Source organism: Rattus norvegicus, chromosome 19 (assembly GCF_036323735.1).
Source record: "Rattus norvegicus strain BN/NHsdMcwi chromosome 19, GRCr8, whole genome shotgun sequence".
Taxonomy (NCBI): Eukaryota; Metazoa; Chordata; class Mammalia; order Rodentia; family Muridae; genus Rattus; species Rattus norvegicus.
The window spans coordinates 21824734-21842208 of NC_086037.1; the positions used below are offsets into that span (position 1 = coordinate 21824734).

General features: G+C 42.1%; 1 protein-coding gene across 2 annotated transcripts; it reads left to right on the top strand.

Annotated features, from left to right (window-relative positions):
• The first annotated feature begins 299 nt into the window (after positions 1-299).
• Positions 300-8765, top strand: LOC134483240 (uncharacterized). 2 transcript variants are annotated; one of them, XR_010060083.1, is made up of 5 exons: positions 300-3005; positions 4040-4199; positions 6601-6744; positions 7378-8364; positions 8488-8765. XR_010060083.1 is itself a non-coding variant. In XM_063278529.1 (4 exons), exons 1-4 carry the CDS (start codon positions 2879-2881, stop codon positions 7568-7570), a joined length of 624 nt encoding a protein of 207 aa, XP_063134599.1. In that variant the 5' UTR covers positions 300-2878; the 3' UTR covers positions 7571-8765. The 2 variants fall into 2 exon arrangements, 1 of the variants encoding a protein (XP_063134599.1); XM_063278529.1 differs by having other exon boundaries at positions 7378-8765.
• Positions 8766-17475: the final 8710 nt, after the last annotated feature.

Below are 17475 nucleotides of genomic sequence, written 5' to 3' on the forward strand. Positions count from 1 at the left end.
CTGAAGGGAAGATTTGGTGTCAAGAGGTCTGGACTCAGACCACAGGAACACTGAATTCATTTAAATAGGTGTAGTTTATTGAATGCACACACCAATACATTTCAACCAGAGCAACAGCTCACAACTGTGTACTGGACATTGCTAGGCCCAGCTCATTGCAAAATCCACATGGGCTAAAGCACAAGTGCTGGAAATGCTGCTGTCTATGGGCCCTGACTCGGGTCATTTTACACATAATTGTTCCTATTTTCCTTGAATCTAATGGGTCCTATGTGAAGCTCATAGTTGGGGAACTTGTTAAGATTAACAAACCTCGTAACATACAGAATATAACAGGGTATGTGACCAGCACCACACAGTTCAATAGGTTTTTTTGTTTTTTATTAGTTTGTTTGTTGGCATCCATGATGTGGAGGCGTATTACAGAACAATAGGAAAGAGCTGGCTGCTGTGTAACAAATTTGCTGCTATTAAGGTAGGTACGGGGGCAAGACCTCAGCAACAGCCCTTAAGATGGAAAGGAGATGATGTGTTTGATACATGAAAGGAGCTGCCTCAGCTGTGTTTCTCTGCCTGCTCAGTGCCCATTCACCATCACTCTGTCCCTGAAGAGGACCTCAAGGTCTGCCCCCTGCTGCCTGTGAGCCAGGACTAGGCACAGAAAGGCAAGGCCACAGCACTGGTTTCCAATTCCTCAGTAATGCTGGATTTCCAATAATGTACTTGTATACACAAATACAGTGTGGTAAGTTACAATATATACTAATCATTTCTTACATAGGACAACAGTTGATTGACTAAAACTAATTCTATTTTAAAAAAAGAAAAGAATCCTGGCTCTTGTGGAAATATACAAAGAAATATCTACGATGGTGGGCAATGAATTCTGCCATGGACTGAACTCAGAAAGGTGGGGTTGTGAGAAAGATGCATGGTCAAATAGCCCACCAGGTTCACATTGTGTCAACTTGATTTAATCTAATGACAAAGAAGTGGAGTATCTCTGATGGCTTCCTTCTAATCCCTTGAAAGGATCCCTGGGGATTGGCCTCAGTACATCACACTTCTTGATGGGGCAACAACACTCAAGGAAGCTTGAGATTGTCATAGGCACAGTATTATGCTACATATACAAAGTAGATAATACTACGATGTTCAGATGATGATATCCATTTGTATGCACTCTTAAGGTGAACCTAAGGAAAGAGAGATCAAGGTCCTTAGAATGGAAAGATCAGTCCCAGTTTTTTTTTTTTTTCTACCATTCCAAACTGAACGACTGGTAGGGAGAGAATGGTAGATAATCGAGAATTGGTGGATGATGCTTTGAATGCAGGGTGGGTTTCTGTGCTGGTTTTAGACAGGGTCTCAAGTATCCCATGTTGCCCTCTCCCTGGATGGCCAGGTTCACTTTGAGCTCAGATAAACCTCCTTCCACTTTCCAATAGATAGGCTTACAAGAGTGGCTTCCAAGGACTGTGAGGACAGCATTAGCCTTTGACAGTTGAGGTGTGTAACCCACAACTATAGTTTTAGCCACGTTTTCCCATGTCTACCAGCTATTTCAGATTGTTGCTGTTCTATGCCTGACAATCGGGGACACAGAAAAAAAAACTGATAGAGAGCAAGGACATGGTGATCACATCCTTACCTCTTCTGTACGTTCTGGATGAGGTTTGTTAAAATTCCAATATTGCAAAAAGCTTTATATAGGGCCCATCTCATCAAGGGTCACTGTGTACTGTTCTATCTAAAATGTCTAATCAGAACTGACTACCATATAACACTTCCTGCAGTCCTCATATGAGAAACTTGGGATTTTGTTTTGACTTTTTCTTTTCTCTGTCTCTCTTATTTTTTGCTATATAAGTTGAGAGAAAGATAGTTAGGGCCATGAATTTGCCCCCAAAATTTGAACTATGGATATGATCAATCAATGTTAGTGTGTGCATTCTGTAAAGTATTCATTTTTCACTATGATAGATGCTTTTGTGTTTGGTGTGGTGGCCATTTCCCAGTGTACAGGTGCTGGGACCTTGCTCTATCCACTTAATGATGTTTATAGCCTCATTTTAGACCTTTCTGTGCACCCCCTATATCTCTTGACTATTTTATTTTTTTGATAGAAGCTCATGGTATATCTTACTCAGGCCTGTGAGCAGTGCTCCTTTGGCGACATTGGTGCAGAGAGGAGAACCCCACCACCAGCATGAGGTTCCCTTCACTGCTGGCTCCAATATTGCACTTTCCTCTGCCAACTGGTCTCCACACTTTTCCTAGCATTTAAAGACTTCAACTCTTTCTCCTAAGGAATTTTCTGGCAATTGTCGATTGCTAAGCACATGACTTCATGAGTGTTCCCCTAACACACACCCATGTTGTAACCTACCATGCAGACTATTTCTTGATGTGATATAAAACACCTGTACATAATGAGACAGGAGAACTTTTGACTGCATATTCAAGCTGGTGTGAAATCTCAGGAAGCTTTAATGGCTAACATTGGTGAATGAGGACAATTTGAGTTAGGATGAGACATTTTGGGGCAAGATATAGAAGGAAACATTCATTTAGATGCATAGGAATTACTAAGGTTTTTTTATAATCAAGCCTTGAAGAAAATTTGGCTTTGGAAGCAGGAGATGCTCAGTGGCTCTCCCCAGGAAAGTCTCCTGGAAAGGGCACCTCAGCTTATGCTCAGTACAGGGAGAACATTAGCAGGGAGGCAAAGTCTGCTCCCCATGACATCAGCTGTCCCTTCTTGGACATTCTATTGTCTCCTAGAGAGTTCTGGCATCCTCTGTGATGTCACCAGACATCAGTGACAACCAGTGCCCTAGTTTCTCTCAGTCTGAGTCTGGCAGTTACAAGCTAAGACATGTTTTCCCGTCTTCGCAAGCGTTTTGGGAGGGGGAACGTCGATTGTGGAGAGACTAAAGTGAAGGAGTTTGGCCTTTCGTCTCAAAGTAATGATGGAGAAAGACAGCACTTCTGGGGAATGTTTAGTAAGTTCTGGGCAATATATTTTGAGCTCCCTGTCAGGGGGTCTGCAGGCTTAAGCTGACCTTTCTAGCAATGGGCCACAACAACTGGAGCATCTGAAAAGGAATTGAATTTCCACGAATATCACAATTCCTTAAAGTCAAGATTTCAGAACATTAGATTCTCCATCCCCACTGGGAGGATATGGTAAGGCCAATGCTATTATACTGTGAACTTCTGGCCTTTACTTTTACAGTGAATTTGTTAGGTTACATTGATATAATAACACGATCAGGAGTCATGGAGGGTCCACCTTTTCTGAGTTTAGACAGGGCAGCAATGTATTTCACTCTCATTGCTTCTTTAAATACAGTGGATATCTGACAATAGTAACAGGGAGAAAATTGTGCTCCAGGCAATAAGCTTATGTTCTTAGACGACCTCTGATTTCTTCTAACTGGCAGGGTCATCATTAGCTTTATATATTAGAGGTTGTGTGTTACAAACATTTTTCTAAAATACCAAAAATGTTTGGAACATGTGGACCAAGATTCAGCCTGTAACCTATTGGAACTTCTGGGGCATTTGTTATTTCATATAGGGGAATTGATAAGTCTATTGAACATGTCCTTCCTGGAAATGTGTTTTAAATCCAAAGTTGTTGGCCTAGAGTATCAGGGTAGGACATCTGAGTGTCTCCAATCAGTCAAGTTTAGTGGATGGTGAATTTATCATCTGAGTTCTGAAACCACAGGGGTGAGGGTCCTGAAATAAAGCTGTACCCTGTTCAGTTTATGATAATCCTGGAGAAGCCATCTCCATGGTACATGTAAGCACGTGATTTCCGGCATAGGGAACACCTGGCTGCTTACATCTCTTGGTCTCTATAGAGTAGTGGGAGAACTGAGATCCACTGAGGACGCCTCTTAAGGATAGACCAATCGCCTAGCAGTGACACTGGGTTCCAGGCTTGTTCTCCTGTTTAGGCCTAACTGTGGTCTATGTACACTCTATGCATTCTCCCCATGCAGGTTCACTTGTGTTCTTCTACCTACAGACACTGGGAGAGAAACATCATCCCCTGGCACTGAACTAAGCGAGAATCAGGCCAAGAAGGAAAAGGAGAGGCTGATTAAAGAGCTGCAGCTCATTACCGAGGAGAGAAATGACCTGAGAGATCGCCTGAGGTTTCTGACAGAGAGATCCATGAAGAACAGGTATGAATCGCTCCAAATGCTCTTGTTTCATTCCTGGGTCTGCAAGGTCACCTTCATCTTATCCTATTAAGGTTTTGGGTTCTAGAAAGCTGTGCCTCCCTAACCACCCTGTGCTAAACCTCACCTCCCATATAGAGGAGATTCAGAACCTTGACCCTTCCTGAGGAGCGAGATGGAAAATGGACTCATCTGCTTCCATTTATTGAAAAGCAGAACTTGTGGTCTGAATGAAGAATTCGGGGATAAAGTCAGGGAGAGTGAGTGTCTAGTGTGCATTTGCAAAGCCCTTGACAGCTGGTGGCTTTGCAAGATTGTAATTGCAGTGAGTTTATGGTGAGTCTCTGTACTTGCTAGGCAGGGACTGAGTGCTGGAAGATCCAGGCAGCAACCTGAGGGGCCTGGTCCCAAACAGTTCATCTCAATGCTTGACTAGAAGTTGTCAGGCTCAGGCCTGTTTGTTATTGTCTGTGTGTCTGTGGGAGCCCCTCGGACACAGCAATGGTGCATGCATTTCTCCTGGTTCTCACAGTGCTCTCTGTTTCCATATTTGCTTTTCTCTTTCTCTGACTCTGTTTACATTTCTCTTTGTTTTGTGGGTGTGTCTCAGTCTGTGAGTCTGTGTGTGCATACATCCAAATGCATATGCACAACTGTTATATGTTTATATTTCCCTCCACACCCGGAATATAGGAGTCTATGTCTTGGCCTAAGTATTTTTTTTTTATTCTACTCAAAAATATTCTTTTTCTTTCTTTTTTTTTCTTTTTTTTTTTTTTATTAACTTGAGTATTTCTTATATACATTTCAAGTGTTATTCCCTTTCCCGGTTTCCGGATAAACATCACCCTCCCCCCTCCCCTTCCTTATGGGTGTTCCCCTCCCAAACCTCCCCCCATTGCCACCCTCCCCGCATAGTCTAGTTCACTGGGGGTTCAGTCTTAGCAGGACCCAGGGCTTCCCCTTCCACTGGTGCTCTTACTAGGATATTCATTGCTACCTATGGGGACAGAGTCCAGGGTCAGTCCATGTATAGTCTTTAGGTAGTGGCTTAGTCCCTGGAAGCTCTGGTTGCTTGACATTGTTGTACTTTTGGGGTTTCGAGCACCCTCAAGCTCTTCCAGTTCTTTCTCTGATTCCTTCAACGGGGGACCTATTCTCAGTTCAGTGGTTTGCTGCTGGCATTCGCCTCTGTATTTGCTGTATTCTGGCTGTGTCTCTCAGGAGCGATCTACATCCGGCTCCTGTCGGTCTGCACTTATTTGCTTCATCCATCTTGTCTAATTGGGTGGCTGTATATGTATGGGGCACCTGTGGGGCAGGCTCTGAATGGGTGTTCCTTCAGTCTCTGTTTTAATCTTTGCCTCTCCCTTCCCTGCCAAGGGTATTCTTTTTCCTCATTTAAAGAAGGAGTGAAGCATTCACATTTTGATCATCCGTCTTGAGTTTCCTTTGTTCTAGGGATCTAGGGTAATTCAAGCATTTGGGCTAATAGCCACTTATCAATGAGTGCATACCATGTATGTCTTTCTGTGAGTGGGTTAGCTCACTCAGGATGATATTTTCCAGTTCCAACCATTTGCCTACGAATTTCATAAACTCGTTGTTTTTGATAGCTGAGTAATATTCCATTGTGTAGATGTACCACATTTTCTGTATCCATTCCTCTGTTGAAGGGCATCTGGGTTCTTTCCAGTTTCTGGCTATTATAAATAAGGCTGCGATGAACATAGTGGAGCACGTGTCTCTTTTATATGTTGAGGCATCTTTTGGGTATATGCCCAAGAGAGGTATGGCTGGATCCTCAGGCAGTTCAATGTCCAATTTTCTGAGGAACCTCCAGACTGATTTCCAGAATGGTTTTACCAGTCTGCAATCCCACCAACAAAGGAGGAGTGTTCCTCTTTCTCCACATCCTCTTGGCCTAAGTATTTACCTGTAACACTTTCATGGTGATGTGAATGCTTTGTTCTGGGAGCCCCTAGGTCAACAGCACAGTTCTTTGCTTATGTGGCCACGTTTGCCTGTATATTTGTATTCGTTGTGCAGATTATAATTTTGGGATGATATATGGTCTGTTATCAGGACAGGAAAAAGTAAATCACAGGATTCTGGGTGCATTGGGGGTGGGGGAGCATGGAGAGGTGTGGCCTAGGCTCTTGATAGCTGAACTGGCTGGACTGCAGATTTCCTCTTGATTGAATAAAGGGAGCCAGGGAACCCTCCATCTGGATGCCGAGATTCTGCTGTCCTGGACGCAGAAAAACATGTTTCTGAAGCTGAAGAAGGTCCAATATGTAGAATTCAGAAGGTGTCCTTCCAGGACTGGTGTAGTACAGGACCCACCCTGAGTTCATATCTTCCTAAATGCTGATGTTCATTGTATTCTATCATTTGGGGCCAGGCCACACTTCAGGCCAAATCCATATTATGAAGACCTGGAGAGAATGGAGGAGGCGGTCATGTCAATTCTGCACAACTTAGAGATGGAGAACACTGAGATCCATGAGAACAACCGTAAGCTGAAGAAGGAGATTACCTTCTCTAGGTAAGTCCTGGTCAGAAAGGCTGTCACCTGTGGAATGGCTATTTCTGATTTCTTTGTTCTGGATTGGACGGTCTTCAGCTCTGGTTCTATCTCTTGTGCTGTTTACACATCAGTGTGCCAGGGTCATCAGGACTCAGTTTTCAGTTCCATAAAAGACTGTTACTCATCCCAGGATTGTCTAGGCATCTGCAGAAGGCTCTAGATAGAACAGCACTGATTGACGTCAGCAGAACGTTATTAGGCTGACCTGGGCCTCTGGGGTCATACCAGGTTTTACAACACTCAGTGCGTGGACCACATGGTTAGCATGACCTTCTCTTGGTTCTACTGACCTCTTTTGCGGGTGTTTGCCAACTACTAATTGATGTTGGCCCCATGCATTGGGCTTTCATGGATAGTTATAGATCCATGTTCTTTTTGAGAGATGTGGACACTAATTGGTACTCAGGCCAAGCAAACAATTTATTCTTCCCCGAATTAACTCTTTGTGGTTTGTGCAGCAGCATTATGTGTATCGAGATGTATTTTATTAAGTCTTCATGGGTATCTGGGACCTGGTAGAGTTAGTGGGACTTGGGAGTAGGAATGGGAGAAAGGGGCAGCATGATCTTACTATGCAGACTGTATTTCCAGAAACCTGCTCAGCCAGCTCCTGATGGAGAACACATGTAGGAAGAAGTTGCTCCCACTGAAGCAGGAGAGCAAGGAGGGACATCTTGAGTGTGCAATGAACCAGAAATATTTGGTTGACTTCAACAAGAAAGATAAAGACCAGCAACCTCCAGACCCAGCATCATCAGGTACGGAGGGGCAGCTGTTAGCTTAACAATATCTGATAAAATTTGCCAATTTGATACATCTTTGCTCTCTCCTACCACCTTTCTAATTTACACACACAACCTGCCAACCACCTCATGTAATGGAATTTTTCATTTCTCTGCCTATGCACAAGTATTCTGGGAAGTCAACCACTTTTCAGAAACTGAATTATTTTGCAAGTATATTTTGCTGCCACTTTTGAAGCTGCATTATAGAAATGGTGACAGATCAATAACATATCACATTATTGCACATGCACATGATAGATTGGATGCTATGTAGAGTTTTGAACATGTTCTTGGTTCTTGAGAAATGACAAGTGGTCATGTGACTTCTTGTGTAGGAAGCACCTTTCCGGGATAAGAACCAAGTGCAAATGTCAAATTAGTACTTGTCATTGGCTTTAACCTTGGTGACATATGGACATCTCCTTTCTTCCTGCAACCCAATGAGGTCCCTTCCATTGCCCTGTTCTTGGTTTGCACTGGTATAAGTCTGGGTCCCATATTGGCAGCCCACATTACTGTGAGGGTTTCTGGAGATTTTCCCTGCCCACAGAGTTAGCAACAATGATATCAGTTAAAAGGTCCATGTTGACTGTCCAATAGAACTGAGGTGGTAGAAGGCAGCATTCTGACAGCTGGCTTGCTTTTCAACACCAAATCAGTGTCTGAAAAACTGCCTTCCTCTCCCAGGTCTCAGAAAGTGCAAGAGAGCTGGAATTGGACACACAGCAGTAAGAGAGCTTCCTGAAGAATAAGTTGCTTTCTCACGAGTCCCTGATGACAAACATCCTGAACGGTAACAACATTTTTTGGATGAGTATTCTTCCTCAGAGTTAATTTGTCATTTCTTAGAGACCCTAAATTTATATAAAACTAAGCCAGCCTGACTGATTGAGGTCTTACTCACTTTCTTCTTCAGAAAACATCACTTGAGAGACAACTTGGGGGACCGCCTTTCATTATGTGTGCTAGAGGAGAAACAGCAATACATCTGTGCTTCTAAATGTTCGTTAAGAATATGCTGTTTAGAAATATTTTTGTTATGATTTTAATTGAAGTTTTCTTTTTGTTGTTTCATATTTATATGTTCTTGTTACTATTTTTACTTTCAAATATTTTTAAATATTTTTATTCATTCATTTTAATCCTGTTTTGTTGTAAAAATGTATTCAATATGAATAAATATTGATTTCTATCTCTTGACTGTTAAGACCATCATTCTTATTCAAGGGTTCTGTCCCCTCCTGAGGGCTTAGAACTGACAGCTAGAGATGGATCTCTGCATGTTCCATGGAGCCTGGGCTAATAAGTGAATTCAGAGTCACCAAGGGGTACTCAGTGTGACAGTGTCTTTTGTGTGGATATTGTGGCTTTTTCTCAGCACACACTTTATGATATAATCACTGACATGCTTTACCCAATTGTTAGGGTCCATGTGGTTCTTCTAAGAGAGCAGCAGATGCTCTATCCTGTGAGTCATCACCACAGCTCCTGCAGGTGGCTTCTGTTATTCCACATGAGGTCCTGTATTAGGTGGACAGCATCACCTCCAATTAAATAGAGAGATCTCAGGAGATGTGTGTTCACAGGGAACTTACTGAGCCGTGCGTGCTCAACGTGTTAGGTTGCCAGGCATCCGTACAGGGCTCTGGTGTTCCCACTGCTCATTGTGGGTCAGGATCATCCTCCAGCATCACTTAGTTTCCATATTAGAGCAGATCTTTCAACTGTTATCAATGATGACCATATGTATTGTGCACAACTGATAAAATACAGAAAAGAAGCTAGCTTCTTCTAGGCCAGCTTGGCATAATCAGTTTTTTGATTGTTAGCAAGAAAATTATTTTAATCTGAGCCATTTAGGGAGGAACCTCAAGAGCATCCATAGTGAATGTAGCCTGCAGCTGTGAACACAGCTTTCTTCTGGAGAGCAGGCCTGTGCAAGCCCAGAACCTAGGTGGGACAGTTCAAGGTACCCTTTTTCCATGGCCAATCTGAGATCGTATTGAGAATGTATTTTTTCCAGTGACTGATTTCGAATTCATGGAATTGAACTAACTTACTGAGAGTGGAGGTGACTCAGAGAGTTAAAGTACAGAAGGAATAATCCAGAATGTCCACAAAAGCTTGCTGTCACCCCAGGGCTTTTAAAAGCTCAGCAGCTAGAGAAGCAATGTAGTATTTGGTTATTCTCATGCTTAGGTATAGTCATTCATTTTAAGCTGACCATGACACAAAAAGTGTCCTCTGTGACATGATAGAAAGTAGTTGTAACTAGATTCACACCACACTATCACATCACTACCGTATTTGAGGTTCTCAGTTACTATCTAAGAACCTGGAAGAGGCCTGGGTCTTGCTACACAAACTCATGATTTATGTCTTCATGACACTGTGTGCTTTGTTCTGTTAATGCTACCTTTGGCATACAACACCTTGGATACTTTGTACTGACATCTGTGACATGAGACAATAGTTCATGTCATGCCTAACCTAATAAACTGTCCTTAGAGTACAGTGTAGACAGAGGGGCCTTCTTTTCCTATGAGATAGCAAACCATTTCCAGTCTTCAGTCAAGACTGACAGCCATTGTCCAGTGCCTGCCTTGAGATGTCCACATTTTCACCTGAGAATCTTCATCCAGGCTGCTCTGTAATCTTGTAGAAGATTCATTGTGTTCCATCCCTAGGATTTAATTCAGTGTCCCTGTACTTACCCGACATGCTCAAATCTGTAGGTCCTACCCTAACCCTGTGTTCCTTAGAGAGAAAGAAAATAAAGAACCACATTGCACTTGAAGTTTCTCCTCCAACAAAAGTTGAGCCTGCATAGGGCCTTTAAGTAACTCTAAGCCCCAGCTTCCCCACAACTCCCTCCATTGATTCCATTATTGATGTGTTTCATATATGCTCACTTTATTTTTGGTGTGTAAAGAATGTGCACCATGTCAGTAAAGGCGGTGTGTGTTTGTGTGTGTGTGTGTGTGTGTGTGTGTGTGTGTGTGTGTGTGTGTGTAGTCCCTAGTGAAAACTGTCTAGGTGCAGGCAGACTCATGTTACTACTGTCTCATGGCACGCAGGGAGCACTGAAATCGTGGGCTACTTTAATACAGCCTAAACCGCGCTGTGCATGGTTTGCAGTGAGATTGTGATGTCATCCCCACTACAGAGAACAGCATAAGCTTCATTTATTACATGTTGCTCTTACCAAGGTGAGGCAAAGCCTCATCTTATAGAGTGTGTGGTAGGATTTGATGGCAGGAAATTAATTCAAGGCTCAAATCAAATCAATCAATTACAAACAAGGAGAAAAATACAAAGAGTCAAGGGAACCACGAGCTGTTTGTAGGGTTTTTGTTTCTTTGTTGGTTTGTTTGCTTGCTTTTTTTTTGTTTCCTTTTTCATTTCTTTTTTTTTTTTTTGTTGTTGTTGAGAATATCCACCAGACACACAACCTGTTCCTGAAACAAACTGCACACCAGAGAGACAATACCAAAACTGACAAAATTAGAAATGAAAAGGGGGATATAACAATAGACAATGAATAAATTCAACAATCCTCCCTGGTTTGAGTGCCCTGGGGAAGTTGGGAAGCCACTTTTCCCTGTCCTGTGTGACTTTCCCTGCATAGTGAGCTCTCCTGCAGGAGATGCTTTCACATGCTTCTTTAAAAGCACCTGTTCCTCAGATCTAGCTCAGCTGTGAAAACAGGTTGGGGGGAGGGCGGCAATGGGGGAGGGTTGGGAGGGGAACACCCATAAGGAAGGGGAGGGGGGAGGGGGATGTTTGCCCGGAAACCAAAGAATTATTATTAAGTATTAAATAAACTTAGAAAAAAAAGAAAGAAATGTCCTGGGGACAATGATTTCAGATTGTGCCTTCAGCCAGGAATCTCTGTTGCCATTAAGGCAAGCAGCCTTGGGCCTGCTAACTTGTCACTACTTCAGGGTGTCTCTGCTCTCACACCTGCATCAGGTCCTCCTCAGATGAAGGCTTCTCAAAAAAACAGTATATAAAGCAATGTTTCTCAACCTGTGGGGAGCAACCACTCAAAAAGATTGTATATAAGATACCTTGCACATTATAACTTATAAGAGTAGCAATATTAGTTATGAAGTAGCAATGGAATAATTTTGTGATGGGAGTCACCACAGCATGAAGAGCTGCATTAAAGGGTTACATCATTAGGAGGGATTTGAACCACTGCCATAGAAGTTGACACATGGGAGCAGACTCCTCATGTGAGTAGAGACCCATGGCAAGGAATACCATGTCACACCCTAGAACCCAGAGGCAGAATCTACCCCAGGAGTCTGTGGGTCACCTTGTCTTAAATTCTTCCAGGGTCAAGAATAGCATTGATCATCTCAGGGGAGTCAGCTTGCACAGCTCACATCAGGCCCATGGCTTCCCTGTACAGAGAAGGATGTGGGTCTAAGTGACAGCCAGTGAGACTGAGGGGACCCTGATACTCATTTACTTTGAGCTGTGGTTTCTTCAGGTGTAAATTGGAGGTGTTTCTGCTGAATTGGGTTGTAGTGGAGATTAACAGAACATACAACCTGCTCAGTGTCTGCCTGGCATGGACACTGGTTAAATGGAAGCTGTTGATGGTGACGAAGGTAAAAATAGAATATCTAGCCCAGTAGTGTTAGATGCCGGGCGCCAGGCAGGGTTTGTAAGGATTTTGTGATGCTAAGACAGCCTAGTATTAAAACAGAAGGCTCTTATGTTAAATTTTTAAAAAATGAATCCAGTATAAATTACCAATATGAAATAATCATACTCAGAATTGAGCTAATTCCTGTGAAGTCATTTAGTTTTTCATTTTCTGCTTCTATTTTCAAGGCATATAGAGTAGCACTATACGAAATCCTAAAGCCTTCTCTTATGGTGCTACCCATTCATTCCTCTCTCCTTGAGGACTTCTCAGGTGACTTAAGAAAACCTGATTTCCTTTCAGATTGTTCCGAGCTGGTGTGATCTCTCAGTTCATGGGCCTTGCCAAAAGCTGCAGAGCCAATGTGTTGTTTTACAACACAAATTTCCAGACATCAATTTTACCAATGAAGTCTCAGGAGTCAGATGCTGAATTCAAGTAAAGCTCCCAACCGTCCTTCCTAATTCACTGTTCCCCCAGAAGAAGAGCATTGTAGCTCCCTCTGCACGCTTTCTTAAAAATCCTACCACTGAAAGACTTTCCATTGCCCTAGTCATCTTCATTTCCTATCAAGTTGTGCCTTGATCTGCTCTAGACCTAAGTGCCCTTTAGCTTTGCAGTAAAGGTGTGAGGTAGGTGAGCTGAACAGTAATAAAGTCCATGTTCACAGTAAACAAAGAGCTCTTGCATTAAATGTCTGTGCCCTGGCGATGCTATACCACACATAGTTTTTCATGAAATAATACATTCATGAAGATCAGAGTGTGATCAAATATTTTGTAACATAACTTAGTAATGTTCTCTCTATTACATAAGTCAAGTACTATCCTGTGTATTCTGGCCTTTTTCTGTCATGTCTGTGTGCATCACCATGGGAATCCCAAAGAACATCAATCCTGGGCTTTTGAAACTGTTGCATACAGCCAACCGGGGACCAAAACTACCCAGAAGACTACTGATACTTGACGCACATAAAGTCACCTCCCTATTTTCATATAATTTATGGCAAGAAGTCACCATTGCTGACCATGTCTCATTATCCAACATGCTACTAAATGGAAGAGTTGGGGTAAAGGAGGTCACCAACAAAGCACAAAATTAAGCTCATCTCAGATAAACATGTATGGTTTATAGAATCCAAACATCCGTGGATTTCAGGACACAATTAAAAGTCCAAACACAAGGATAAGAGATATAGAAGAGAATTGAGATTTCCAGTTCATAGGTCCAGTAAACATCTTCAACATATCATAGCAGAAAACTTCCATAAGGTAAAGAAATTAAAGGCCATAAAGGTACAGGAAGCCTACAGAACGCAAATTAATTTAACCAGAAAAATTTCACCATTCACATAATAATTAAAACACTAAATACACAGATAAAAGAAAGAATATTATACAGGGTAAGGTATAAATATCTAGTAAGAAATGAATTCAGACCTATCTGAATTACACCAGACTGCTCAACGGAGACTGAAAGAGCCAAAAAATCCTGGACAGATGTAATGCAGACCCAGGTTCTTATACGCAGCATAATTCGCAATCACCATGAATGGAGAAACCAAGATATTTTATGACAAATACAAATTTAAACTCAGAAGCATAACCGAGGATAATAGGAGGAAAACTCCAAGACAATGAGCTAAACTATACCCAAGAAAAAACAAGAAATTAATCACCTCACAATAATTTCAAAAATAAGAAGAGAAGCACCCAAACATAATTTCACCTACAACCAGAAAAAGAAGACACAGCAGCAACCATTGGTCTTTAATATCTAACCAGACCCTCTGTCACCAATCCCCCAGTTCCTAGGGACAAAACTGCCAGCAAAAGTGTATACAAGGATGGGTCTATGGTTCTAGGTAACTGTGTAGAAGAGGAGTGACTTAAGAGGCATCCATGTGGGGAGAGGCCATTGACTACACAGAGGCCTGTTGCCCCACCAAAAGGAGATCCTGGAGTTGTGAGGTGGGAATGGATATGTGTGGGTGGGGGAGCACTGTGATATGGGCAAAGCTGAGCAGAAATGGGATTTAAGATTTGATGAGGGCAGTCTGGAAAGCAGGAAAACATTTGAAATATAAATAAATAAAATGGGGCTGGGGATTTAGCTCAGTGGTAGAGCGCTTACCTAGGAAGCGCAAGGCCCTGGGTTCGGTCCCCAGCTCCGAAAAAAAGAACCAAAAAAAAAAAAAATAAATAAATAAAATAACCAATTAATAAAAAAATAGCCTAAAATAAAGTAGAAAGTGAAAAGATAAAAGAAAACTTACACCAAAACAAAACTAAAGAAATCCCTGTAGTGTATTAGTCTAATTCTGCTTTTATTTAATGCTAATTTGTAGAACTCAAGACTGGTTAACCCCCAAACGCTGACCCTGCTCCCAGTTAACTGTGATTATAAAGAAGCCAACAGCCAACAGCCGCAGAGCAGAGAGATGGGGGAGGTGAGCCTTGAGGGCTTTGCTAGAGAGGATCTTGAGGAGGGAAGAAGGAGGAAGAAGCTGCCAGAGAATAAAGGAAGAACGTGTGTGATGGAGAGGAGAGAGGAAGAGGACAGAAGCCATGGTTAAGGGAGAGGAGAGCCTGGTCCTGAGGGCTGTCCAAGGGGAACAAAGAGCAGCCAAGATGCTACACAGTCAGTAAGAGTTGAGCGTTAGTGTTTGGAAAGTAGATCTGATACCATGGAGGGCAGGCAGCTGCCCAGCTACTGTGCTGACTAATGCACACTAAAAATAAATTTAACACAATATGTATAACCAGTAAGACAGCTCTGTAGAGGATCCTAAAAGGAATACTTTAGCTTGACGGGAAGCATAAACTATTAGAGAAAACAGGAAATGATTTAATAAAACTACGACAGTCAATCAAAAGAATCCAATAAAAACCACAAAAATTAACAAAATGACAACATTTAATACATAGGTTTAAATAATATTTGCACGTCACTAAACTCATTTCCCCAGTAAACACACATACATTTAGCCAGAAACATGATCACCATCATGATAGATATAGAGGATATACTAGGGAAACAGACCTAAGACACAGGTCCTTATGGCGATTCTATGCAATTTCTCTATCAATAAAAACCACCAAGCTCTAGAGGTAAATGTCTGTGTTAGTGCTGACCTACACCACCAGACGTACATTTTTTTAAGTAAATAACAAATCTTGGGGCTTACAATGTAATCAAATATCCTGAAACATGAGTTTGCAGTGTTCCCTACATTTTTTAAATGAAGCACTTTGACTACCATTTTGGTTGTTTCCAATCCTGACTGAGTGCATCATCAAGGGAATCCCAAGGGAAATCAGAAATGGGTTCTTGAAGCTGTTGCACAGGACCAGTATAGACCTAAGTACCACAGAGGAAACCTTGATTCTTATCACAAGGGATCATTTCACCATCCCTCTTGTCACATAACTTATGGCAAGATGTCACCTCTCCTGACCTTAGCTTCTTCTCCTAAATGCTGCCAAAGGGAAGATTTGGTGTCAAGGGGTCTGGATTCAAACCACACCAACACTGAATTCATTTAAATAGGTGTAGTTCATTGAATGCACACACCAATACAGTTCAACCAGAACAACAGCTCACAACTGTGTCCTGGACATTGAGGGCCAGCTCATTGCAAGATCCACGTGGGCTCACGCCCAAGTGCTGGATGCTGCTGTCTATGTCCCTGACTCAGGCCATTTTCCTCATAATTGTTCCTATTTTCCTTGAATCTCATGGGTCCTATGTGAAGCTTATAGTTGGGGAATTTGTTAATAATAACAAACCTCATAACATAGAGAACAAAACAGGGTATGTGACCAGCACCACACAGTTCAGTGTCAGGTTTTTTTTGTTTTTCTTTTGTTAGTTTGTTTCTTGGCATCCATGATGTGGAGGCATATTACAGCACAATAGGAAAGAGTGGCTGCTGTGTAACAAATTCGCTGCTGTTAAGGTAGCTATGGGGGCAAGACCTCAGCAGTAGCCCTTAAGATGGGAAGGAGATGATGTGTTTGATAACTGAAAGGAGCTGCCTCAACTGTGTTGCTCTGCCTGCTCAGAGCCCTTTCAACATCACTCTGTCCCTGAAGAGGAACTCAAGGTCTGCCCCCTGCTGCCTGTGAGCCAGGACTAGGCACAGAAAGGCAAGGCCAAAGCGCTGGTTTCCAATTCCTCAATAATGCTGGATTGCCAATAACGTACTTGTATACACAAATACAGTGTGGTAAGTTACAATAGATACTAATCATTTCTTACATGCGGCAGCAGTTGATTGACTACAACTAATTCCAATTAAAAAAGAAAAGAAAGAAACCTGGCTCTAGTGGAAATATACCAAGAAATATCTAGGATGGTGGGGAACGAATTCTGCCATGGACTGAACTCAGAAAAGAGGGATTGGGAGAAAGATGCATGGTTAAATAGCCCACCAGGTTCACATTGTGTCAACTTGATTTAATCTAAGGACAAAGAAGTGGAGTATCTCTGATGGCTTTCTTCTAATCCCTCGAAAGGATCCCTGAGGATTGGCCTCAGTTCTTCACACTTCTTGATGGGGCAACAACACTCAAGGAATCTTGAGACTGTCATAGGCACAGTATTATGCTACGTATACAGAGTAGATAATACTAAGATGTTCAGATGGTGATATCCATTTGTATGCACTCTTAATGTGGACCTAAGGAAATAGAGATCAATGTCCTTAGAATAGAAAGATCAGTTCCAGTTTTTTTCTACCATTCAAAACTGAAAAACTGGTAGGGAGAGAATGGTAAATAATCGAGAATTCGTAGATGATGCTTGGAAAGAAGTGTGGGTTTCTGTGCTGGTTTTAGACGGGTCTCAAGTATCACAAGTTGCCCTCTACCTAGCTGGCCAGATGCACTTTAAGCTCAGATAAACCTCTTTCCACTTTTCAATACATAGGCTTACAAGAGTGTCCTCCAAGGACTGTGAGTACAGCATTGGCCTTTGACAGTTGAGGTGTGTAACCCACAACTATAGTTTCACCCACGATTCTCAGTGTCTACCAGCTATTTCAGATTGTTGCTGTTATATGCTTGACAATCAAGGACGCAGAAAAATACCCTGATAGAGAGCAAGGACATGGTGATCACATCCTTGCCTCTTCTGTATGTTCTGGATGAGGTTTGGTAAAATTCCAGTATTGCAAAAATCTTTATATAGGGCCCAGCACATTAAGGGTCACTATGCACTGTTCTATCTAAAATGGTCTAATCAAAA